This window comes from Ambystoma mexicanum, chromosome 11 (assembly GCF_040938575.1).
Source record: "Ambystoma mexicanum isolate Mex_15411 chromosome 11, UKY_AmexF1_1, whole genome shotgun sequence".
In the NCBI taxonomy this organism is placed as follows: domain Eukaryota; kingdom Metazoa; phylum Chordata; class Amphibia; order Caudata; family Ambystomatidae; genus Ambystoma; species Ambystoma mexicanum.
Genome location: NC_090934.1, coordinates 1,327,960,260 through 1,327,987,501, shown reverse-complemented (window position 1 = coordinate 1,327,987,501; position 27,242 = coordinate 1,327,960,260). Strand labels below are relative to the sequence as shown.

The 27,242-nt window shown below is 47.3% G+C and overlaps 1 protein-coding gene across 1 annotated transcript in view; it reads left to right on the top strand.

Moving 5' to 3' along the window:
* The window catches only part of MYO5A (myosin VA), a 937,291-nt gene that overhangs the window by 621,394 nt on the left and 288,655 nt on the right, over window positions 1-27,242 (top strand). The window contains exons 20-22 of the mRNA XM_069624847.1: window positions 22,933-23,089; window positions 24,762-25,001; window positions 26,228-26,476. Coding sequence (XP_069480948.1) covers window positions 22,933-23,089; window positions 24,762-25,001; window positions 26,228-26,476 — 646 coding nt within the window. The remainder of the gene's footprint in view (window positions 1-22,932; window positions 23,090-24,761; window positions 25,002-26,227; window positions 26,477-27,242) is intronic.

Here is a 27,242-nt window from a genome sequence, read left to right as displayed (position 1 = left end):
AGCTCGACGCCCGGAAAGCTGTTCAGGGTCTGCCCTGGATGCCAGCTTCAGATTGTCTTCAAGGAGGACGAACATTCCCTTTGCCTCTACTGCCTGCATGAGGACAAGACGCACGTGGAGAAGGACTGTGCGTTTTGCGGGAACATGTCGAAGCGGACCATGAAGGACCGCCATCTGCGTCTCGCCAACTGGCTGGAAGGGAAAAGCCCGTCAGGCGAGAAAAAGAAGTCCGAGCGGTCTTCTAAGACCTTTGAGGGCGCGCCGGCGACGGGGGCCCAACAGAAGGCCAAGCACCGCGAGTCCGCTGGCACCGGGAGCGCCGAACGGTCGGGCTCTTTGGTTGCCAGGCAGGGCGCAACCTCCCCGGCGCCATCAACCACGAGCCAACGCTCTGGTAAGAGGAAGTCCGAACACCCGGCGAAGCTTCTGGAGAGGCCCCGGTCGAGCTCGAAGGCCCCATCGGAGGGGGAGCGAGGCGGTGACCCTCCCCCTAAGGAGAAGGCGGTGAGCGCACCTAAGGTGGTGAAAGCCTTGATCCACCCTGCCAAGGCCTCTATCGAGACAGTCGTGGCGGCCCTGGCTCAGCCTGTGGAGGCTACACCAGTGGAGGCGACCTCGGGGCCCAGAGTCTCCCTGCTACCGCGGAGGGAGTCCTCTTTCAAGCCCATCGACAGGACCCCGTGAAACCTCCGACGGAGAAGAAAAAGGGGGGGCAGGAGGCTATTGTGGATTCGGTCTCAACCTCTGAAGAGGAGCTGATCGAAGTCTTCAGCCACGGCATTGGCGTGGAAGAAGACCAGCCCGTCGGGAGGGACCCCGACGAAGGAGACGACGAGAAAGTCGAGGGTGCCGACGAGGTTCCTGACCGCCCGTCGGATTCTCCTCAACCAGTGCCGCAAGACAACTCGGTGGCCATTTTGTTGGCTATACAGTCCTTATGCTCGGAAATAAGGACGAGATTGTCGTTACCACCAACGGAGGAACCGCTCCCGATGGGGGACCCGGAGCCAGGCCCTTCTGGGAGCCCTCCTCCTAAGAGAAGAAGGATTCATCCTCCACCTCCTTTTCAACCATCGCGCCCGGCTCAGCCCTCCTCCCCGTCCACGACCCGTGGGGATGATATGGGGACGGACACGGCCACGACGGGTACAGACGACGAAGTTTACGACGAGGATCTTCCGTCGTCACCTCCTCCCCGGGCTTCCCCGCCCGACGAGATTGGATCGTTTCATGCCATAATCGCCAGGGCATCCGAGCTTTTCCAGCTCTGCCCAGAAGAGAAGAAGGAAGGTTTCCTTTATCAACGGCGCGAGACCAAGAGGAAGACGGTCCTCGCTGTACCTCTACTGGACGATATCTGGGATGAGGGTCTCGCCCTCCTCAAGAACCCATCCACAACGCCTGCGAGAAGGGATCGGTACGAGAAGAAGTACCGGGTCCCGGACACGGCCCCATTGTGCCTTCGGGCACAGCCGACCCCGGACTCGGTCGTCTCCGCGGCGGCCAGGAAGAAAGCGGGGGGGGCATCGGCCTCTACGTCAACCACCCCCCCGAACGGCGAGGGAAAGAAATTGGACACGATGGGACGCAGAGTCATCTCATCGGCAGCGACGACGATTAAGGCTGCCAACGCCTTGACTATCGTAGCCCGCTACGACAGGGAGTTGTGGTACAAGATCGCCCCCCTGCTGGACTTCCTACCGGACGACAAGAGGGCGGAGGCCCTAGAGATCTTGCAGGAAGGAGAAGTGGCGTCGGACCACGCCATTACGATAGCGACGGACATCGCTGACACTGGGTTTTGCCAGTTGGGCAACAGTGTGTGCCTTAGACGGCGTGGATGGCTGAAGGCAACGGACTTCCGGCAGGACATGCAGACCAGAGTTTTAGACATGCCGTTCGATGGGAGCAACCTGTTTGGGAAAACAGTGGACGATTCCCTGCAAGCCATCAAGATGCACACGAAGACGGACACGAAGACGGCCCGGGCTCTTGGTGTTCTCCAGCAACGACGGCCGCCCTTTCGGAGCACCGGAGGCAAGCAGGGTGCCTCCAAAGGTTCCGGCGGCAGATATTCCACCTACCGTCAAGCGGCCCGATCGTCGTCACAGGAGGCATACAGGGGACGAGGCAAGTCGAGCGGACCCCGCCGTCGTCGCCAGGGAGGACAAGGCGACAAAGCCTCGTCGAAGCAGGACTGAACCGGCCGTGGGGTCGGGCCCCCACCGAAGCATCCCGGTGGGAGGCCGGCTGGCGAACTTCGTCAGCGTGTGGGAGTCCATCTCCACCGACCGTTGGGTGCTGGACGCCCTGGCCCAGGGTCACGCCCTCGAGTTTCTAAAGAAGTGCCCGCGCATCTCCCCCCGTGGCCAGGAAGAAACATCACGTACCTCAACTTCTCTTGGAGGTAAAGGCGATGCTCAAGAAAGGCGCAATCGAGCTCGTCCCAAAGAGGCTTCGGGGCTCCGGAGTTTACTCAAGATACTTCCTCGTGAAGAATACAGGAGGATGGCGTCCCATCCTGGGCCTACGAAAACTGAACAAATTCATCAAGGCACAAAAGTTCCGGATGGTCACCCTCCAGCACGTCCTGGGTCAGCTGGAGGAGGGCGATTTCCTGTTGTTGGATTTGGAGGATGCTTACTTCCATATCCCCATCCTAAAGGGACACCGAAAGTTTCTCAGATTTGTGGTCCAAGGGCGTCACTACCAGTCGGAGCCCTTCCCTTCGGATTGAGGTCGGCACCAAGGGTGTTCACCAAGTGCCTCGCACAGGTGGCGGCGCGGCTGCGCCTGGAGGGGATCCACGTCTACCCCTACCTGGACGACTGGCTCATCCGAGCAAAGACTAGGGAGCTCGCCGTGGAGCACACGGCGAGGAACGACCAACTACTCATGGACCTGGGATTATCCATAAACTAGGCCAAGTTCCACCTGGTGCCCGCGCAAGACGCACTGTTTCTGGGAGCGAAACTCGACACAGTGGCGCTTCTGGCCTCTCCGTCTGAGGAAAGGACGAGAGCCATCTTGGGCAAGGTGCAGCAGATACTGGTTGCGGACGCGGCCAGAGTGAGGTCCATCAAATCCCTCCTCGGAATGATGTCTTCTTGCATTTATCTCATCCGCCTGTGCAGGCTTCGGATGCGCCCGTTACAGGAGTTCCTGGACGCTCGCTGGATCCAGACGACGGGCAGCTTCGAGGACAGGATCACACTCGACGAGAGTTTCCGACGAGCGATCCGGTGGTGGGGCACCCGCGCGCATCTGACGGCGGGCATGGACTTCCAGACCCCGGGCCACCAGAAGACGGTGACCACGGATGCCTCCCTGGAAGGGAGGGGGAGCGCACACCGAAAATCTGCACGTGAGAGGCCTTTGGCTTCCGATGGAGAAGTCGCTCCATATCAACGTCCTGGAGCTCCGTGCAGTGTTTTGGGCCCTCAGGTCCTTTTTTCCGTCCCTCAAGGGCAAGGTGGTGAGGATCTTCACCGACAACACCACCACCATGTTCTACATCAGGAAGCAGGGCGGTACCAGATCCCCAGCCCTGTCCAAGGAGGCGCAGGACCTGTGGCATTGGGCCGTCGCCCAAGGGATGTTTCTGGTGCCGTTTCATCTGGCAGGAATAAAAAACACCATCGCCGACTCGCTCAGCAGAGAGCTGCGCTCGTGCCACGAGTGGGAACTACGACAGGATCTAGTGGACCGCCTCTTCCGATGGTGGGGCACACCCCAGATCGATCTGTTCGCGACGGCGACGAACTCCAAGTGCTGGAGGTTCGCCAGCAGGTTTCCCCAGCCGAGGAGCATGGGCGATGCTTTCTCGTTCCCCTGGGAGGGCCTGTTTCCAAACATGTTCCCTCCATTGCCGTTGCTGATCCGGCTCATCAACCAGCTCAAGAGGTCACGGTGCAGGATGATCCTCGTCGCACCTGCGTGGCCCAGGCAGATATGGTTCCCGGACCTTCTGGACTTGTCAGCGTCCCTGTCAATCAAGCTGCCAGTGGACGCGGATCTTCTCTCCAGGAAAGGAGGCGCCATCCTTCATCACGACCCGAAGTCGCTGAACTTGCAGGCCTGGCTCCTGCAGCGTTAGTTTGGAGGTTACGACATACCGGCCGACTGGAGAGAGGTTCTTGCAAAGGCCAGGGCGTCCTCCACTCTTAAATGCTACGGACACAAATGGAAGAGGTTCTCTGTCTGGTGCCACGCACAGAAGATTAACCCTCTACGGATTACGGCTCCTCAAGTACTGCCGTACCTTCTGACGCTGGCCAAGGCTGGACTGGCGCACGCTTTCATCAAGATTCATCTTGCTGCAATCACCCGATACACCAGAACCACGGGACGGACGTCTTTGTGGCCTCATCGTCTGGTGAAAGAATTCATGAAGGGACTGTTCAGATCGTTCCCGCCGGTGAAGGCTCCGGCCCCGGCGTGGGAGCTCAACGTGGTGCTGACCAAGCTCATGGGACCTCCGTTTGAGCCTCTGCACTCAGCTCCGTTGAAGTTCTTGTCGTGGAAAACAGCGTTTCTTGTGACCATCACCTCCGCACGACGGGTGGGAGGGATCCAGGCCCTTTCCTGCAAGCCCCCGTACTTGACTTTTCACGACACGAGGGTAGTGCTCAGGACGCACCCCTCCTTCATGCCCAAGGTGCCGTCAGACTTCCACCTCAACGAACCCTTGGTGTTGCCTGTTTTCTTCCCGTCGCCTTCGTCGCCGGCTGAAAGGACTTTGCACTCGCTGGATGTGGCTAGAGCGCTGAAGTTCTACGTGGACCGCACGAAGAGTTTTCGGAAGACGTCACAACTTTTTGTGAACTTTGGACCTGTCAATCAGGGGAAGGCTCTCTCAAAGGCTTCCATTTCCAGATGGCTCTCCGGCTGTATCATCGGTTGGCAAACCGACCGCTGCCCGGCCGTCCGAGAGCCCATTCCACCAGAGCGATCGCAGCTACCACGGTGTTCCTATCTGGTGTGCCCCTGCTGGATATCTGCAGGGCTGCTACGTGGAGGTCGACGCACACCTTCACGAAATTCTACTGCATCGACCGGGATTCCAGTGAGGAGTCCAGGGTCGGCCAGGCAGTGCTGCGCAACCTGTTCGCTTAAGGTGAGTCTGGTGAGGAGGTAAGAGATGCTTAATGTTGAGTTGTTTTATTGCTTAATGTTGAGCCTGTTGCCACCTCCCGTGGTTGTGCATGTATGTACTGCTATGTATTCTTTTATTCATGAGCATGTGAATCCATGCCATACCCCATGCTGGAGAAGGAACAAGTTACTTACCTGTAACTGTTGTTCTCCAGCATGGGTCTGGCATGGATTCACATGCGAACCCTCCCGCCTACCCCTCTGCGGCTCTTCACTTGGTCATACTGCCACTTCACGTGCTACCAAATCTGAGGATGGCTGCCAGAGGCGGGGCTTAGGGAGATGGCAGTCATTGGCTGTGGTCAGTATGACGCAGAGAGAATAGTGATTGGTTACTACTACGAAAGACAGATCAGAAACGAAACTGATACTGATTTTTCTTTACCGAGGATTCCCAGCCTGACGACGGGGAATATTCATGAGCATGTGAATCCATGCCAGACCCATGCTGGAGAACAAGAGTTACAGGTAAGTAACTTGTTCCTTAGGGTACAACGTCCTTTCATTGCCTGCCTTTTCATCCCCAGGCTTTTCAAAGTGCACATTCCATCGAATGTGCTCATCACATTTTTTAGGGGGGAGTGGGAAAGGGCGGATAAGGGTTTGGGTGGGTGGGCAATGGCAAAAAATAAGTGTGGTAGGTGGGTTTGGGGGGGCGTTCCCCCCCAAACAAAAGAAAAAAACGATGAGCACTTTCGATGAAATATGTGCATGTTAAAAAGCCTGGGGATGAAAAGGCAGGCGATGAAATGACATGGAACCGTTATTAGATGGTTTTAAGATTCTAACTAATCCAGCTGTCCATACTGGCGTAGGATGCCTGACAGGAGGACTGTGCATAGGGTTAAAAATGTGCTTGGATTTAGGGCCTATAGTAACTATGGTAAATCACCTGTAAGGTGGGCATGGTATCACAATATGACACTGCCACAAGAGTTACAAGTTTCAAAACCTTTATTAAATCCTTGTGGTTTGGAAAAACTAATACTTTGCTCCATAGCTATGATGGGAGTAGTCTCTACCACCAAACAATAAATAAAACACAGTCCTAGTCATTCTTGTCAAATCAAAATGGCCTATATTAACAAAACATAATGCCTGCCCTATCTCTTACACAATAGTGTGTAAAGGGGAATATGTATGGAAAGGAAAGTCAGTGTTATAACATAAAGGATCAAGGTGGCTGATCCAGCTCTCCTCCCCTCGGACAGCACGGAGTAAGGCAGCCCTGTAAACAGGATGACACTCTGTCTCAGGTTATCAAAAAAAGGCACTTCAAAATGTGGGTCGAGGCCCGCTTGGCCTTCCATGTTAAAGTCACTTATTTCCAACTCACCAACAGTTCTTTTACAGTTAAAAAAAAAAGTTCACATGGGTCTCCCTCTGACGGGCTCGGACCTCGCAATCACAGCACTTGCAGGCGTTCCTTTCCCCAATGTTCATTCACATTCATTAGGAGTTCCCTTCCCCCAACTTATTTCAGATTCAAGGTCCCCCTCAGCTGGGCTCTGACCTTTAACTGATGTCAAAGACTTTAAAATGTGCAGGGCTTTGTCCATAGACCTCCGCAGGACCACTTCGACTTTCACTTTAGCTCTCCCTTATGTTATTTGCCCCAGTGTCTCTAGGTCTTGGTAGTTCCATACAACAATCAGAAAAGTTAAAAGAAATCTTTCTCTTAAAGCAATCACCTTTTAACTTCCCCTTTCACCGGGGTTAATCTTGACCATTGCGCATTTGAGTTTGTTTACTTTGTCGCTTTATTATAAGACATCAGACATTTCGTGGAGACTTTTGAGTGGGCTATTTCCTTTCGCCGGACCACTCCGCTACTCTGAATAAGTGGCTTTGCGGTTATTGGTAACTTAATAGTTCACTACTGATTTGTTTTCTTTCACGCCTCATCAGACCACGCTCAACCTTCAATTGTTCAATCTTCAATCTTTCCTTGACACAAACCAGCCTTTCATGTCTTTCGCTAACTCACCGGCTGTGTGCATTCCTTTCTTGTCTTTGCAGCTTTAATTCATGAGTCAAGGTTGATGCCACAGGCTTGGCCTCGCCTCCCCAACACTGTTGTTCACCTGGGAGGGTGGCTGGCGTCCTTGAACCACAATGCAGGTTTCTTCTTGTCTGGGATTTGGCTTTATCTGCGTATCCTTCACGGTTTCCCAGAGGTAACAACCTCCTGCAGGGATCTTCAAGGTTTCCCTACTCTCGCTCTAGTCCCTCGATCAGTCATCCTGCTCCTGTGGGTTTGCCTTCACCCCGGAAGATCTGCTGCTTCTCGTGTTCCACCTTGCTCAGAGTGTGTCTCTGTTCCACCTTTTATGCGTGTGGGGGGAGCTAATGAGTATCTGATGTCTGTGATTAAGGTCAAGTGCCTGACTTTGCCTGATCTGATTAATGGGACATGTCCAATGAGATACGTCAGTGTTAGCCCCTTTACTCTGTCGCCCTCTTCCTCGGGCCAGTGTATGTGTAGAAACGGGTGGCGAGCAGAGTTGGATAGTGGGAGAATCCTAGAAAATAGGATGGGGCATGGGAAAGTGGGGGCATACTGCATCTCACCATCGGCTGCCCCACTTCCAGAAGATCCCTCACCCAGGTCATCCTCCTGCAGTGGTCCACCCTGTGGGTCTGTGTCCAAAGGCGATGGCCATGCCCTGGCCACTGGACAGCGAGATCCCGGGGACTAGTAAGTGAGACACCCTTTGGTTTCTCATACACCTTATGTCCTTAGTGCAATCATTTCTGGTTTGGGCAATATTGGGGAGTTCGGGGATTCACATCTAAAGGCCATTTTGAAGTTAGTGGAATGTATCATGAAGAATTGGATCAAAGAGTTTTCTAAATCCCACATGTTGGTAGTGGGAGATTTTAATTCCTGCTGCCAACTGTCATCCACTATAATTGAGGGATGCTTGTGACTCTTTTGTACCATCTTGTTATCCTGATTTGGTTAAAATTATAATAATCGGATTCAATTGAAAAATGGCATGAGATGGCTCGACTCTTGGATCTCTGGGCCTGAGGTTTATTAATCCCATTCAAGCTAATATTAAAGGAAACTGGGCTACATGGTCAAATGGTTGGTCAAATGGTATTGCAACTTCCAGATTAGACTCGGCCTCATTACGAGTCCAGCAGTAACCCTGCCAGTGTTTACAGTGAGTTGCCGCTGGACTCGTGACATTTTACTGGCACCTTGCTTGCCGGTGCCACCGGGTCATTACAAGTCCTATCGGACCGGCAAGGTAAGTGCCGGTAAATTTTGGTACCCATTCCCGTGGAGTCCCATAGGACTCTATGGGAATGGGTTCACGGAAGCGCCGGCACCGTTGCTAGCGACGGTGCCGGCGTTTCCGTGAAGAGTCTGCCTACCGTAGCTGCTGAGCCCGGCAGGGTCAGACCTGTCGGGCGCAGCGGCCCCGGCAGGCAAACTTGTTATTTGCTGGTCCGGAAAAAAGGGTGCAGCTGAGCTTACCGTTTCCGTACCGGCAATGTCGTAATGAGGCCCTATGTTTTTGTAAGGGATGTATGTGGAATCTTTGAATCTTTGAAAAGAAATGTCTTTGAATGTTTTTATTATTATTCTGAGGGAGAACCCCAGCCACTTCCCCCTACCTTATCGTATACCCTTAACCCACCCCCATCAATGTTTTCAAATTTAAGCACTTACCCAACCAAATTCGAAGAAATTAATTTCAAAGATTTCTCATTCGGGGGAAATGATATTCGGTGAAATGTAGGTATACGTTTGTAAGCGAGGGAGTATTGCATGTTACCAAGGATATGGTTCACATGTGTACTGATCTTAGTGATCATGAGATATTGAAAACAACCTTTTGTGGTAAGGAGAAACGAGTGCAAAAATTAAAGCATATGACTATTCAGATCAATGCAGGTGGCACTAGAATAATGTGGACGGATCAAAATATTGATCCGAAGGTTTATTTCTTCCGTTAGATCTGGAAGCTCTTAATCTGGTATAAACGAATATTACTGACATATGCAAGATGTTTGAAACTATTCTCATGTCTCTTTCGAAGTATCAGATTAAACAATATTCTGTGGAAAAGCATGATAATAGGTTTGTTTGTTTTATTCACGTATAATGCGCAACAGGCCCAAAGGTAGCCGGGCGCAGCAGTACAGAAAATGCGAAGCTTAAATTACAGGGTAGGGTCATGGGTTGCATACAGAGTACAAAATACAATATATCGCAGGTAGGCGGCAATTGCAATTTACACACAATACATGCAAAATGAGTACAAAGTACACTAAGGACAGTATATATACAGGCACTAGATGGACGTTAGTTCATCGGCCAAGTGGGCAGAGTGAGGAGGTCCATAGGATCAAGGAGAACAGGATAGTGATGTGTATGTGCTATGGTTGCTTGAAGCTTAGTCGGCGATAATGGGCTAATCATTGGCAGACCTCAGCAGATTAATGTAGTTGGTTCTGAATTTCGGAAAGGGCTGCTCCTCACGTAGAGGGTTTGGCAGTGAGTTCCATAATTGGGCCGCTTGAACCTGGAAGCTGCTGCCCCCCCGCCTTAGTTAGCCTGAATCTTGGAATGATGAGGCTATTGGCATTTCAAGTTCTGGCTGGGCGCGTGTGGTTTCTTTTTGTGAGTTTGTTACAGAGCTAGCTTGGTGCGGCATTGTTCAGGGCTTTGTGAACCAGGGACGCTACTTTTAAATGGATTTTATTTTGGGTGGACAGCCAGTTGTTTTGACGCCTGATCTTTGAAATATGCGATCTTTTAGACACACCAAGGGCGGTTCGTAGGGCGTTGTTTTGTAAAATTTGAATTCGTTGGGTGATGGATTTATTTGCTCCAATGTAGAGGGCATTACAAGTATGATAGTTCTATCTATGCAAAGACAAAAATCTTGGGGGCGGGCGAAGAGAAATATATATGATAAAACAAGCTTATTTCATGAGTGATTTGGAGAAAGAGCAGTATCCACCCTTTGTATGCTAATTGGAGAATGATCTTTAAAGTAGTGAAAACCAATGATACTAAGCACTGATACTAAGCACTTTTTGTATCTTTATAGACCGTATCTAGCAGAGCAATTATAATGACTTCAATGGTATCAGTGTTGAAGACTGGGTTGGTTATATTCGTGGATATTACTATGTTGAAAATATTGCAAGTCGATCTATACCAGTTATTATTTCGGGATATTTAAGGCCTCTACCTTTTATATTTGGATAAGATTGTGAGGGTGATAATGGTGCTTAAGGCATCAAGTGCTCCTGGCCCAGGCGTGTTATCTACTATAGTAATCAAATGCGCCCCGTTGAAGTGGGCAAACCTGTTATTTAAATTGTTCACTCTTATATTGGAAAGTGGAGAAATACCTGAGAGTTGGAAAAAATCAATTAAAAAAAGGATTGTCTCCCTCCAATTTATAGATCACTGGCTATGTCAGACACTTGCTGTAAGACCTTTAGCTCATTGTTATTGAAAATCATCAATGTATGGATTAAGCAAACTGGATTTAGGCAAGGATACAGCACTTTGAATAATGTTTAGCACAATTATCTTATATCTTGACACTTTGCGTAGCCCAGAAAGAAGTTTATATTAGTGTTTCATTGATCACAGTGGGGCATTTGATTGCGTCAATCATGAAAGATTGTGGGCTAAATTGCATGGATGAGGTATTTGCCCTCTGATCTTTCATTTTGTCAGGGCCATGTACACTGATACTTTGGTTACTATCCGGATTGATAGGGGCGGATCCCTTACCGCTCCTGTTAATGCAAATAAAAGTTTAAAGCAGGTTTGTTTGTATGTGGCTGATATGAATTCCTGCCTGTTGTGCATTAAATGTTTTCCCCCTAAAATTGGTTGGGTGGGAATTAGTTGGTTATCTTACGCAGATGACCCGGTTACTGTTGATAAAACTCCCATTGGCCTCCAAAGATTGTTGGATTCTTTGGGAAGATATGTTGTACCTAATGGACTTGTAATCAATATTAAAAAGACTAAGGTAGGGATTCCAAGATGGCCGCAGTTGCATAGAGTTGCGATCTGGTGAGCTCCGGCCCGCATCATCCCTCCCGACCGGCAGAAACACGGATCCCTCAAACACTGGAAAGCGGCGTAAAGGTGGCTGCGCACTACACCCTCTCCCAATGGGACCAGTGCTGGGCCAGGCCCGGCTGCATCACAGAAGGCACAGGCTCCATATGGCACGCTTAGCCGAGTGCACCTCCCGCATGCCATGGCATATTAGCTAAGCGCTCCCCTTCCCACACAGGCCATGACATAACAGGCCCATCTAGGCAGCACCCGGGAGAGGGCGAGGCTCCCAACCCCCCCACCCCCACGAATTGCGCAGAGCACATATAAAATGGTACCCTCTCCGCAGCCTGGAGCAGCCACTACGAGAGACCCATAACAACCGAAGACCACATGCAGGCAGGCAGCAGCGTGTCTGCTGCCTGCCGGAAGCGGACCACAGAGGGACACGGTTCACAGTGTGATCAGCATTAAAATAGGAAGAGGAGCCAATCTCCTCCTCTTACACGTTCCTCTGCAACAAAAAGCACCACCACTTGGCCCGTACTACACTTCTTTATGGACAACTCCGCGCAAGATTTGGGAGGGCACACAACAACCAACCTGCCACCACAGATAGGTGCAAAGACACACGTCCAGGGCACATCCACAGCAGACTCCACAGAGGGGGCCTTGCAAGCAGTCGTAGGGCCCATATCGGTGCCCTCCAGTTGAGGAGACGCAGGGCAACTGGATTACGTCACGCCGGGAAGACAACAAGGTCCGGCGGAGACCCCACTCTCCCCATGCCAGCAGCGGTAAATGCCAAATGCCTACCACCAAAGGAAAGAAACTACCACAAAACCCACAACAGCAATCCACACCCAAGCAACACCCCCTCCCCTACTGGAGTGCTGGTCCAGAGCTAAACATGCACCCGGCAAAGACAACAACACCCAAGAGGCAATGAGCACAGCGGAAAGCGACATGGCTGCTTCTAAGGAGGATATGGAACACTGCCTCCAGACATTCCAGAGCAAACTCACGGCGTCCCTGCAAGCACAATTTCATACGCTTACCACAGAAATGGAAGCAGAACTGGCAGATATGCGCAAACCATAGCGCACCTAGGGGAGAGTTGACACCAACGAAAGGGCATTACACGACCTGGTGCAGGACACATTGAGCCTCATTACGAGGTGGGCGGTAAGGGGTTAACAGCGCTGGTAATGGTGCCGGTGCCATTAACCCCTTACTGCTCTGTTACAAGGTCTCCTTGCGGGACCCGGAAAGGGCACCTGGTAAAATCAGGCGTCCTTAGCGGGTCCCGTGAGGAGACCAGGGAGCTAACAACGGGCCCGTTGTTGGCTCCCTCTTCATTCCCAATGAGCCCTATGGGGGCTCGAATGGGAATGGGGATGTACCGGGTCCGGGTTCCTCGAATGAGGAATTTCCAAGGTTGGAATGCCCGGTAATTCCTCATATGAGTAACCTAGACCTGGTATGCGTAAGGAGGTAACCATGCCGCAAATTGCGGCATGGTTTACCTCCAACCTCGGAATGAGGCCCATTGAGATGGGAGGAACTTTTAGACTATCTGGCCAGGGCAACCCACAATATTGAACTTCAATGCAATGATCTCGAACAGGTTGTGGCGGCCCAATATCCACATTCGGAATCTTCCAGCGGCTGTACGAGATGCAGACCTGAAGGAGCAGGTGTCAAACATATTCAAGGATATGTTGAGCACAGAGGGAGAAACCGATGTCCCAATAGACAGGATCCACTGCGTGGGCGCGATACGCAAGGACCCGGGTACCTACCCGAGGGACACCTTGGCCGCACTGATCTCCTACCCGCAAAAAGAATTGATCCTTAAGGCGGCCCTAAACGGACACACCCCTAAGGACACTTGGCACTGGGAGTGGACGACGAAGGAACACACCAAACGGAAGCTCCAAAATCAACCCCTACGAAACACGCCTAGCACCTTCCCATCGGCTGGAGAAGCATCAACAATATAAAGGCGCCCGGTCTGGATCTGAACATTATCTATAGCATTAAATATGGCAACACTGGGGCCTAAACACCAAACACGGGCTGACCTAGAGTTTGAGGATTTATTTTCAATGTGGTCAGTCCTGACCACATTGAAAATTAAATCCTCAAACTCGAGAAAAGCAATACGAAATATTTTGAATTATTGTACTCGTGAATACAACATATTTATCTCCAGAGACAGCGCGCGAATCACCACTACCCAACACATTCTTTATAATAACATAATGTGATCCACTAATCAAGAGAACCTTGTTGGCATTATAGCTAATGCCACTTGATCAGGTCATAAAATGGGCCAATTGCAATTGATTGTGCATGCTTTCCTGCAGTATATTAATTTAAATACTTCAATAGATAGTAATGATGATCCCCACTTTAACATGCAAGTGAAGAAGAAAGCCACTGAATGGGATAGGATTACCTCTGTGGTACCAAGAAAAGAAATGCACTTTATACTGTGCAATGCTTTAACATGGGTAAACCATGTGACTATTTATTGAAATATGGGAATATTAATTTTAATGTTTTGATGTTTCTTCATTTTAACATTTTACCATGTAATGAGTACACAGGCGGATGGAAATCTATTCTGTATGATGGTAGCAAATGTCATTACTGTGAATATGAGGTTGAAACAGCAAGACATTTGTTTACTATGTACCCCAAACTGAGCAATTACTATTATAGGGGTTATAAAGATTTGATGTTTGATTTGGATATGATAGTCTCCGATTAATTTTGGGCAGCTATTTATGCGACACTAATGCAAGTATAGATTGGTGCTGCTTATTTCATATGGAAGAAAATTATATGTGATATTGTTCCTTGGATATGTGTAATGAATTAGAAACACACGTGAGGTTTAATGATTGATGTTTTATGAATTGAAGAATTGTAGAAATTATGTTTTAATGGTTTGGACTAATTGGAATGTATTTTATGTGATCAAACTGTGTATAAGGTTTTAATTAACCATAAGCACAATATATTTAAAAAAAAAAAAAAAATTATTACCGAAGCCAACACAGTATCTCCGCTAAGAAGAGCTTGGAGATGGTCATCTTCCTGAGGCAGCACCACAGGACCCGGTCCCTGGATTCTTGGTCTGGTGACTGAGGAAACGGACACTGAATGGGAAGTGCCAACAGTTGTCGACGAGAGGCTTCCAACAAAAGATTTTTGAATGCTTCTAGCGGCTCTGCAGATTTGGCACCCTTTTAGAGGTACCTGATGAACGATTATCGCCAGTAGGATTCTCTTCACTCTCTCGGTCCTGCACTCTGGTGAAGGGACTTCAAGGATTCGAATTGTGTCTCTGGAGGTCCAGCCAGAGTCCATCAAAGTTTTGCAGGAATCTGACTTTGGAAGACCATGCACCGCACACTGATTTGAGGTCCCTGTATATTTTAGCGGTTTGCAGCCCAGCAAGGATGGCAGCACGTCAATGGATGGCTCAAAATGCAGATCATCCTGAGACTATTGGATCTCACCAGCCTCTTCGTAGGAGTCGTCTTTTTCGGGACCCGCATGTCGCTTGAATGGAAGGGTTAAAGCAGGCTCTGGTTACACAGCAGGCTCTCCACTTGCTGGAATTCTTCTTTTCTTAAATTCCCTCTTTGGATTTTGGTTCCAGTGGTGATCTTTTTTTCAGCAGCTTCTCAGAATCTGAGTATTTATCAGGAACTACAGCACAATTTTTGCAAACTCTTCCTGCAGTTTACAGAAAGGGGTGGCTGGCTGTCCAATCAGGATAGCCAGCTCCCCAGTAGGAACTGGTTCCTTTGACCCATACTGGAAGACAAAGGGCTGTAGAGTTTTGGACTCCTCCCTCACTTCCTGCCTTCACAGACACGCTCGAGCTTTGGCGGGAAACACAAGACAAAACTTCAACCAGGATCTCTCCCGCCTAGGACAGTAGAAGACCCAAGAAACAACAAGCATATATTGGCAAAAAAGGAAGCCACCATTCTTGCAGAATAGTGACTCTCGTGTACATTACTGCGGCTGATTTGACATCCTGCAGGTAATATGGTAATATGACTAAAAAGTAATTGAGGTATAACCACCACCACCAGCCATTCAGGTTAGCTTGCTATGGTAACACACATTTTACCCATACTTTGAGAAAGGGGATACATTGTATCTCCCCAGCACTGCTCATAGGGGGGATGGGAATCCCTCGGTACACGTAGTGCGGCCAAGATATCAAGAGAAATTAAAAAGGGAAGCCCAAAGACAACCCAACAACACTGCCCATAATGAGCTGTGCACTGCCATAGTAAATTGCACACCGCCGAAAAGTTAAAGGTAACTATAAATCCATACACTGTGGAGAGACATAAAAAGGTTACACATGAAAAGAGTAAAAGACTCGGTGAGAGGCGAAACAGATTCCCACTTGCCGAAGGACAAGGGAAAAATAATCGCTAAGTCCTGCAAAAAGTTCTGGGGTTGACACAGGTCCGGAAGATTCATCACACACATGAAAATCTTACCTAACACTTCCCAGCTCCCCTTTTTTAGTTTTTGTGTGCCTTGAAGGCTTCTGATGAGACAAAAGGGGGCGAAGAGCAGGAGCTTAGAAATAAGAGGAAGTCCTGGTTACTCAAGTATGCCCTTCTGACACTCTTAATCCTACAGCTCCCTCTTCCACAAGATGTCCTCTACCCATCCAAAGACTCTCAGCTTTACATTGGTCTATTTTGTGCTATGCAAAAGTGCTGTTGTCACATTCTGTTAGTTTGGAGAACAGATGGCCTGTAGAATTAAGATTTCAAAAGACAACATGGGAAGTAAATTGTGCCCGTTGCTTCATATACAAATATCAATGCTATTGATTGCAGTTTTGCTATACATGAAAGATAGTCGTATTTCAGGTAATTGCAAGGGTAAAGAGAAAAGTGTGTTATGCCCCCAGAACTGATGGCATTGCTTAGCAGACCTTTGTACTAGTATGTGCAGAGAGAAATTATTCACTCCTGGTTCTTCATTTACAGTAAATTTGGGGCCTCATTACAAGTACAGTGGTGCAGTGAAAAGTAGTGGTAATTCAGTTACCACTGTTTTATCACACCACTGTACTATAGGTTTGGCAGTAAGGTGGGGAATTTTTCTCCAGCAAAAGGCTGGAGGTAAATCCACTGCATTATTGCCAGAAAATCGGCAGAATTACTACGGACTCCCAGAAATGTGGACTTGCACTGCCTACCACAACTTGTAATCTGGTGCTAAACCCACCGGATCGAGTTGCGGTAACATAAATTCTGTTTAGCAGTATTCCAACGGATTTACTGCTGGACAACTGCCAAACTTGTAATAACACACTGAATATTAGTACTTAATTGATCTCTGGTAGTGCTATTGAAAGGTGTATTCTAATTTGTCAAAATTGGGGACTCTTCGGTGTTGAAAATATTCCACAACTGGTGACATGTCCACTGAGCTAGAACCACAGGAGAGTCAATCATGCTTAAATAGAATACAGAACTGGATTGTGGTGGCATCCATCTATACTATGGCTGATCCAACTGAGGATCCCATCTAACGTGCTATTGCTACATCTTTCACCACCTGTAGTCCTCTTGAGTTGAACCCTGTTGGGTAGATTTTCATTTCTATGTGAAACCCTTCACATTTGAGTCCCCTGGCACGTTTTGCTAGACATCTGGATGTTTTGGTCGGTTCTCCTGTGTGGAAGTGGGAAGCAGACCAAAATGGGGGATGCCGTGTGGGAGACCCCAGCCAGGGCCACAGTTTTGGACCAGGGAGTAAACAGACCTGGTGGGGGTGCGTTGTGTACGCAGACGGACTGGTTTCCCTCTCTGGCAATAACAGGCAGGTTGTACTGAAAAATGGAAACACAATGAAGGTACCAAAGAGTTTGTAGAAACCAGGAGCAGATTTATTACAGGAAGAGGAGTAAACTCATTGCCAGCAGGATAAATTAGACATACTGTACACAGGTGATTGCCTGCATGGTCTGCGGGCACAATGCGGTGAATTGATGGCAGGCATACCAGCTAGGCACACCCACTGGCAGGGAACCCGGGAGCCTGGGGGAAAACACTTGAATGCAAGGGGAGCAGAATGGGACCCCAAGGGAGAAATATAAGTGTTTGAGAGCAAGTTGGAGAAGTGGGCTGGTAGAGAAGGTGAGGGGGAAAAAGAGAGTGACAGAAAGAGAGAGGGGGGAGGCACAGAGAGATACACACAAGGAGATACAGGCACTGAGACACAGGCAGTGCGAGACATACACAGCTACACAAATACAGGGGGAGAGACGGAAATACAAGGAGAGAGAGAGACTGAGAGAGACAGACACAGAAAGAGAGACACAGACACGTGGGTAGTGTGAGACAGACAGGGGGGCAAGGCAGACAGGCCAGGAGCCCTAATGGTGGAAATATAGCGCAGGTTGAGGAAGAAAAGAGGGGACTGATGTAGAGGGAAGACGAGGGTACTTGTGGAAGGGGCCTCCTGAGCTCTGCTGTCTTCCCCCCATCAGCCCACCACCAGCAACCAAAACCAGAGAGCCAGTCCTGTCTCCACAGGCTTATATAAGACTGTTGCTGCCACTGCTTCAGGGCTAGCCCCTCACCCAGGGGCATATGTGCAATTGGTTTGTTTGGCTTTTGCCAGGGACAGGTTTGTGTGCTTTCCAAGGGAGATGGGATGCAGGGCTGGGCACACATTTTCCTGTAATTACAGAGTGGATGATGAGTGTACTTCCAGAGCCCTCCCATTCCCACAATAGTGGAACTAGATTGTGTGATTGCCAGGTCGGGGGAGAATGCAGGGCAGTTGAGGCCCCAAGGTGAGATTATCAGGTGTGGGACACGTGGCTTTCCAGAGCCCGCCTCCCCACTCATGAATGACACACAAGTGGAACTTGTTTTGCAGGGCTCGTGGAGGACCGGACAACGTGGGGGATGGACAAGTGGGTAAAAAGGTCAGTCCGGATTGCTGTCTCTGGAATTCTGGTAGCTGGGCGGGGAACAGGTTGAACAACAGGGGTAACTGGTTTTCTTTGGAGTCCTTTCCCAGGGCTGGAGAAATTCCATGACCCCAGGTAAAGGGGACAGAGTGGACTAAACCCAATGGCAGAAACTTCAACACAGGTCCACATAGCAGGGTAAGGTCACCCACACACTAAGTGATGGGTGATGTTCATTGTGCCAGTAACAAAATACACACAGAGGGGCACATGCAAGGACTTGACAGAAATAAATGTTGTGGATAAAAAATAGCCCTGTCCCAGCCTATTTGGTAGGATATTCCAACTGCCTAGATCCTCCCCGTTCCTACACAAACACTGAGCCGAGGAGGAGGAGGTCTGAGGCTAAAAGGAGTACCACCCATGCAGTACATTGGACATATCCCACTAATGAGATCAGGCAGGGTCAGGCATCTGATCTTAATTACATACACCTGGTACCTATTAGCTCTCCCCACATGGTTAAAAGGTGGAACACTGAGACACACTTGGAGCAAGGTAATGTACGAGAAGGAGCAGTTCTTACAGGGCGGCGGCGAACCAGGTCGAGCAGGGCAACAGGCCGAGCGACGGAACCAAGGTACGGAGAAACCTTGAACACCACGGCGAGAGATCTTTACCTCCGAAGGGCCTTCAAGGTTGCGCAAGGAAGCCCAGCCAGAGAGAAGAGCCAAACCTCTTTTGTGTTGCAAGGATACAAGCTGCCCTCCCAGGTGAACGGCAGAGTTGGGGAGGTGCAGCGGCAGTTGTGGTATCAGCCTTGACTTGAGGATCAAAGCTGTGAAAGGCGAAAATTAATTAATACAGCCGGTGAGTTGATGAAATTAATGAAAGTCCGGTCTGTGTTAATTGAAACTTGAAGGCAACAGTATCAGACAAATGAAGGTTGTGCGTGTGCCGATAAGACGTGAGAGAAAGCAAAGCATTGTAAATAACTGTAAATTAAAGATACAAAGTGACAGTGGTCTTGCGAAAGAAGATTGCCCAATCAAAAGTCTCTGTGAAATGTCTGATGCTGTAGAAGCGGCGGGAAGACAAAGAAACTGAATTTCAAGATTTGAACTGTTAGGTTTGATCCCCGCAGAGGGAAACATGGATGTGAGAAATATCTTAGAACTGTGAAATAAGTCCTGTGCTCGGAACTATATTTACCAAGAGGCCTTGGTGTAGGAGAGAAAAAGTGATGTTTGAGTAAAGAAGGTGGAAGTGGTCATGCCGAGGTAAGGGCAAAAGCCTTCCAGTTTCTAAATCCTTCGACAGCAGAAGGAAAGTTAAAGGAGGCTTGAGCCTGATTGCGGGGGGGACCCTTAAAGGTGGGATTAAAGCTTGGGGAAAGGAACCCCCACAAATTGTGATTGAAAGGTTTGAGCCTTGCAGAGGGGAAACCTGTTCTGAATTGTGGTAACCATAAGGAAACTAACTTTTGTTGAACTGTATTACAAGGTAAATGGTGACCTGGGCTGCATTGAGAGAAAGCCGAGAGGTCCAGCAGAGAAACTAGTGACTTGTGGTGGAAGGCCAGGTGGGCCCTGGTGCACAAAACGAACTGCATCCTTGTGTCCGAAGCCATAGTGTGTCGGAAGGTCCAAGTGTACCACCTTACCCTGTGCTACAAAACATGGACAAGAGAGTTTACTCAGCCATACTGACATTTCATTTGAACACTGATTTTCCTTTTTGCATTACACATTTCCTTTACACATTAATTGTATTAGAAAGAGTGCAGGCATTAGGTTTATTAGTATAGGCCATTTTATTTTGACTAAGTACTGACTAGCACTGTATTTTCTTTTTTTTTTGATGGATTTGAAATGTGCAGCTCGTGTCACTGGCTACTTGTGATACCATGCCTCCCTCACAGAACACATGCTCCCAATGGCAGGGGGATATTTTGGATCCTTTCTATCTTTTCTATTGAGAGATCAGCACACCCCACCTTAGGTGGACTGCTGATGGCTTACACTTTATCCCCTTTCTCACTGCTCCTATAACTGTTCTGTTACAGTGACAAGCTAATATGAATGTCTGGTGGCAGTCATTATATCTTACTGACTTTTGTGTAATTTTTACTCACAGGCTGTGCTCAAAGCCGCGGCAATGCACAGAATGGTCACTGATCACCCAAAATGGTGACACTGTCCTTTTTTGCCATTTCAAGATGGCTTTTCTTTTCTTGGGCTTCTTCTGCTGTACAGAGTGTTGGAGGCCTTTGTTTGACTTTTGTCTTTGGCGGGTTTCCATGGACAGGAAACAGGGGAAGACACCGAAACTCTGCTGGTCTTTTTCTTCTGCTGTGTCTGCATGCAACCAGTTCCATCTGGGAGACTGGCAGTCCTGAAAGGACAGCCACCACCCATAGTTTGAATAGTGCATGTGTGCTGATTGGCTAGGTTTCTGCATAAGAGGCATGGATCCTGAGGCTGAAGGAGAGATGGCCACAGGAACAAAGAATCATGATGAAGATGGCCAGAGACATCTGCAGCAAATTCTAGCGATCACCAGATCCTAATAAATGACCGCTGTTGTCCTGACCCAGTCTTGCATGCGATAGAGGAGCTCCTAAAATGACTCCTTCTCTTGGACTGGTGGGACCAATTAGTCTCAAGACAACTTGCATTTTGAGTCATCCCATGACGAGCTGTGACATTCTCCGGCTGCAATTTGACAATACCCTGGGACCTGCAACCATCATGTGGTGCATAGTCTTCTGAAGATGAATACTCCCAAAACTTTGGTGAACTCCTTCTAGACCTCCAGAGGCAAGATTCCACTCTTGAAGTCCCCTCACCTGGCTGCTGGGCTGAAAGAGTGAGGAGGCAGTAACCGTTTTTCACTGGTGCTTTGAAAAGGGCTCCAAAATCAGAGTCACGAAAACTCCTTTGCTGGACATCCCTCCACTCTACTGCTGCTGCAAGATCCATTCCAGTGTGCCTTATTTTGTTACTGTGGCCAAGAATCAGGTGAACAGGTCTGCTGCTATTTCACTGAGAAGGCAACCTTCTGCATCGTTTTATTCGCTCCGAAGGTACTTTGAGACTCTGGGTAGAATTTACCTAGAGTTGTTATGCTGCTTCTGTGTTGCTGGTGTAGTGGTTTGTGCATTTGGGCGTTTGCCCATCCGTGTTCTCCCAGGCCGAAAGCCTGTGTGCGTTCAGGGGACTGTTCCTGAATTTCCCGAACCTATCTCCTGAACCTATTTCCAACATACAGCTTTACTTGTTACCAGAAGTCTCTTTTGGAACTATTGACCTTCTACAGCTTGCGCCTTGCTTGTTCTGCCCTCCACCCTGATTTAGACATTCATAACTAGATAGGGATGGACTGCTAAAGCATAAGGCCACTGAAAAGGTATTAGAAGTCTTGAAAACTACTTACCTACTTTACGTTGCTTGTTACATTAATTCTTACCTGAAACAGTTATCCTAAAACTTATTACAAAAATAATTTACTTACTTGGAATATTGCATTGGTTCTTCTATTGTGCCTCCTGTATGTTATAGTACTTACTTTACTAAAGAATTATCTTTGCCTTAATGTGTATATAAAATAAAACAATATCTTTAATGTTAGTGTGTCAGTGTTTCGTTTGACTATGTATACTCTCGGGTCCTTGTGCCTTCCTACAGCCCTATCTCCCTCCTAAAATAAGCCTGGCTGCTCAGCCATTGCAACCAACCTACTTGTGCGGTTCATGCCTATACTAGGAGTTGGAGCCCTGTGTCCCAAGTGTGAGTCTCCTGAAGTCCTGCCTTTGGTGGACATTTGAAAAACTCCCTAACAAACCCTTGTCCCAGCATCCTAGGAAAATGCATGTAGACCTGAAATGAAAAACATACATGTCCATCCGGGTGTGATGCTAACAGAATCATTGTGACTAGTGGCGATTTTCTCTGATTTGCTCACCAGATCTTTCTGAACACTTTTGCCAAATGGTTTTATTAAATGCTCTATCTATGTACAGTTGTTTGAATCGATCAATGCATTTATAGCTTTGTTGGAAGTTGTCGGACACATTCCAGATACTCACGTTGGGATTTATTGATTTTATTGCCCAAACATGTATTTGATCCAGTTGGTAATTTGTGCAGATGTGTACATGGGAGGTTGATTTCATGGTGGAGAAATTTAGGAATAAATCAGCTAATAGTTGGAGCAGGCAAGGGCTGTAACCATTTCCTGGGAAAAGGAGATGCAAGATGAATGCATGCTTTCTTTATTTTTCTGGAAAGATCAATCTAGGTTAGCAGTCAACATTTACAATTTCAACAAAAATGCACACGTACATCAGTATGGGCCTGCGCTAGTATCCTAGCAATCTAGGTTTATGTAACCAACCTTGAAACCCACAGCATTGAGCCCTCTTTCGTGTTATTGGCTTTTCTCTTACAAGAGTCTGTGTTTATTTTGATGCTTCGCCAAGTCTGCTTACTGAAAACGAAAGAAATTGAGTTTATTTGTGGCCAATACTTTCTCTAGTGTGCTTCATAGCGGTGTCCTGTAACTCGACTACAATGTACATACAACACATGCAAAAACATGTATCATTTTTAAAAAAGTCAAGTTGAAAACAATTTTTAAATAGTTTACTCTGTTAGGTTCACAGAGATCAATTTAAATCTTATTTAAAAAGAAGCGAGCTGTAAACAAATCATATATTTCTTTTTATGGTTCATTTATATTTCTTTGTGTTTGCTTCGGCTAGCTATGTACAGTTTCTACGCAGAACCAGGGCAGCTACCGTTATCCAGAAGTTTCAGCGGATGTACGTACTTCGCCAAAAGTACCGCCGGATGCAAGCCTTTACCATTGCCCTTCAGTCTCGTTTACGGGGCTACGCAGCGAGGAAGAGATACCAAGTGGTAAGTGATGTTGAAGATTTGACGTTGTATGCAGAAAATGCTTGTCTGTGTGGAAGTGTGGCAGCTAAGGTGTAGTTTACTTCTACCCCCGGCTCGTGTTCGATTTAGTGTGATAAAGTGCCAATAAAGAAGTGTTGTCCGGAATCCCTTCTTCTAAGAATCTAGCTAATGTAGTACTTGATTGTCTATCCTGGCCCTTCTGCTAGGTGCCTTTCTTGCAGTCTGAAGGTATCCCCTAAAATATAGACAAGAACACCCAATTGGATGTCGTTCTCATATTTTGAGCTTCAATACATTGCCCATGGGAACTAGGAACATATGACAAGACTACTCCAATTAGCAGGCCTTGGTCATACTAGGTAGGCTCCTAACTGTTTGTTTTATAACTAAACTAGCAAAAAACACCCGTTCTCCGAACGGGTTCTGTGAATAGTTATGACAACCCTCATCAATTGTTAAAAATCAATGATCCTGTGGGTCGCTGTTCCGATTTTCTCATCACTTGATGTGCTTTGCACTCTGAAGTAAACTGCACTAAGAATGGGTGTGTGTGGCTGGCTGACATAACACGCAGCAGACATTGGGGTGAGGCGGGAGAATTGGTGTGCTGCTGCATACTGGGACCTTCTGTGCTCTCTCCCCACATGTTGCCTCTCCCTCGCGTGGTGCAGTTCGTTGTGGTACAAATGTCTCATAAACACTGCATTCTAGGGTTGAGGACCTGTCCTTTTACGACCACATTGATGTTTCGCCGGTTTCAGGCAACCGTCTCATGTGTGAAGGTGAAATCCGGCGAAAGGGGTGCAGTGTCGAATGTCATGTAGCCAGTAATGTCCATAGGGTCCTTACAGGTAACCATGCAAAACGTGGTTCAGATTGGTGAAATGGTGTGGAATTGTAGAAGGACGAAGCTTTGCCAAGCCACAAACCCACACATTTTCACTTTTATAAATATAGATAATAATAATTTAGCATTTATATAGCACTACGAACAATCAGGTATCTGAGCGCTGCTTATTACCCACGGTGTGTGGTGCTCATTTATCGACCTCGGAAGTATGAAAGGCTGAGTTTGGCCCTGCTGGGATTCAAACCTGTGCCAGCAGGCTCTGCACAGATGTCAGCCGACACAAGAATACCATTGCACAAAATAGTTCCAACCGATGGGGGCGTTTGAGGCACCCCTTTAGTATTAAAATTACACGACTTCTCATCTTGTTATTGAAGGTACACCTCTTCCTAATATCCATGGGAGTTTTACAGACATACTTTCAAAATTCTTTACCATAGTTGTTTAATTTCCAATGGATAAGTCTTAACTATTAGCTTGCATCAAACAAGACAACCCATCTGGAAATGTTCAGCCTTTCAGTGTTTGTGCAGTGATTGGAAAACCTTGATTTAGATTTTGAAGGGCATCTGCAAAGGCCAGCATTTTTCCCCATACCCCTCCACCATTCCTTTTGATTTTTCGGATTCCTGATCCTAAATTCTGGTTAAAAACTGTTGACTGAACTGCTCGTTAGTGAAACTAATGTTATATTTCAGAAGTGAAAATCAACTTGTTAGTATTCTTCTATGGAGAGTGGACTTAATTTAGTCATAGTCGAAATGTATGAAATGACACTTTGTGTGCATAGTATAACTGTACCCTGTTTTTTTCCCAACCCAGATGCTTCGGGAGCACAAGGCCACCATTATTCAGAAGCATGTCAGGGGCTGGTTGGCTCGTGTCATGTACAAGAGGAGCTTGGAGGCACTCGTCTACCTCCAGTGCTGCTTCCGCAGGATGATGGCCAGGAGGGAGCTGAAGGTGCTGAAGATCGAGGCTCGCTCAGTGGAGCGCTATAAGAAGCTCAACATCGGCATGGAGAACAAAATCATGCAGCTGCAGCGGAAAGTGGATGAGCAGGTAAGCGCAATAGCATAGCAGCAGTGCTTCTAAGTCTTCAGTGGTGTACGAAGCATACTCAGCAGAAAACATGCACAGTACACTTGAGAAAACTCATTAGGTAGTCCATTTCATGGCCAGATCCCTTTGTCGGCATCATACATGGTGATCTTACATTTAAACACAATGTTTTATTTACCCACTATAAGAAATCCCTGGCTAAGTGCTATTTTGAAGTAAAATATTTGCTTTGTAAATGTTTTAACATAGATATCTTGAATGCCTGGTGCTAATCAGAATTTGAGCATCCCTGCACCTAGTTGTATCTGACTTAATGAAGATCAAAGGGAAAAGGGAGGGGGATCGGTAGCACATGGGCTTTGGACTGACCTTCAGGGTAATCCTTCAAGATATTAGCCCAATAGGGTTATATGTAACACTTCAGTTTTGAGAATAGTTATAAGTACCTTTTTATAACTAAGAACTATGTTGGGTTTTCCAAGTGTACCTAATATTCATGGCTGTTTTTTTTGTTTTGTTGTTGTTCCTTTTTTTAGTGCTTACCTAACACTTCCTGAAACCAAACTAGTTCAATAATTTGTCTGTGTTCCTTTAAACATTATAATTATTGATTTGTTTAAAAAAAAAAGAAATTCTGACTGCAGTCCTGTTTTGACTTTGTACCTATTCGATAAAGCTACTAATCATGCAGTTACCTTATAAATGCGTATCAATCCTTATGCAGGCGTGGTGGGCTTTTGAGACACCAAGCACCTTCTTTGTGATTGCAAGACCATATTGCAAGTCGACCAATGTGGACATGCCCATTGTTTCCACTGCAACCTTTCGCTTTACTAGTGAATAGCATTTTCATGGCTACATTTATATTTGTGATATGTCCTTATATTAATTTGTACATGAAAGAGAACACGTTTTTTTTAATACCAAGCCAATATAATAGCCACAGTCACTGAGATGTCGGACATTTTTCATTCTTGCAAGCAATTTGGCGTTTTCATGCTCTATTGTTAGTGTCTGCGTAAAGTTGGTTGTTCCAGGTATTCGGTTAACAGCAAGCCCACTAATGTTTTCAAGGACTAGCTGCAAACTTTCCTTTTACTATTTTGCTGCTAGAATACCCTAATGTGCCAGAATGATGGTGTCGAACTTTGTGGTGTGAAATCTAAATCTCAAGCAACACACAATTCAACATGTAACAGTTGCAATGTCCTACTTTATTTTAAAAGAACAGAGACAGTAAATCACTGCAGGAGAGGTTCAACAATCTGGAGAATGCTTATCGTACAGAGACGGAGAAACTGCGGAACGATGTAGACCGACTTCGTCTAAGCGAGGAAGAGGCTAGAAATTCTGCAATCCGGCTTCTCAGTCTGGAGGAGGAGCTAGCCAGACTCCGGAAAGAGCTGCTGGAGACACAGGCTGAGAAGGCAACAATTGAAGAAAAAGCACATTCCTACAGAAAGGAAAGTGAACTGGTAGGCGAGTTTGTCGGTCTCTAGATGTTTGTAGTATTTTAGTTGCCAGTGAATCACTAAGGCCCTCTTTTCTTGGGTCAACTCATCCAGTTATAGAAAAGTAAAAGTAAAGCAGAAATGTCTAAATTGTGCCTTTTTTACTGAGTGTTTCCCCTTTAATGTGTACAGGAACTTTACACAGAATGTTTGCTAAAAGATCTTTACAAAACATTTCCTAACACTTAACACTTATCACATTCATAACTGAGGTGTTTGATTTGACTGTAGATATTCCTGTGTCCTACTTTAATGGGAAGGACGGGGGGTTAACTACTGTTATCATAGTCTTGTAGGATAGGATTTAAGCATTGACAACCCCTCTACACACTCTAAATTCCATGCAGGGATCCCCAACACAGATAATAGATACTCACTACATTTGTGTATAATCTGAAGTGTGATTGCACTGTTTCAGATCGGATTCAAAACTGACTCGGCGACAACAATTCTAGCCAATACTATGCTTCTGTGTATAAGAAATTGCCCCATTGCATCACTAAAATAGTATATGCCTAGCTGATCTGCTCAATATAGTTTGTCTGCTCTGGAGTACATTTAGGAAATGTATATTACAATGAAAGCTGTAGAACTTGTACCGACATTAGATATCTATTCGCTCATTTGAATGTTTTATCTTGTAAATAAAGTTACAAGAGCAGACACTGATTTTGCATGCAAGAGGGTTCAGGAATTCAGAACCCTTACTGCATATTCATACTCCATGCAT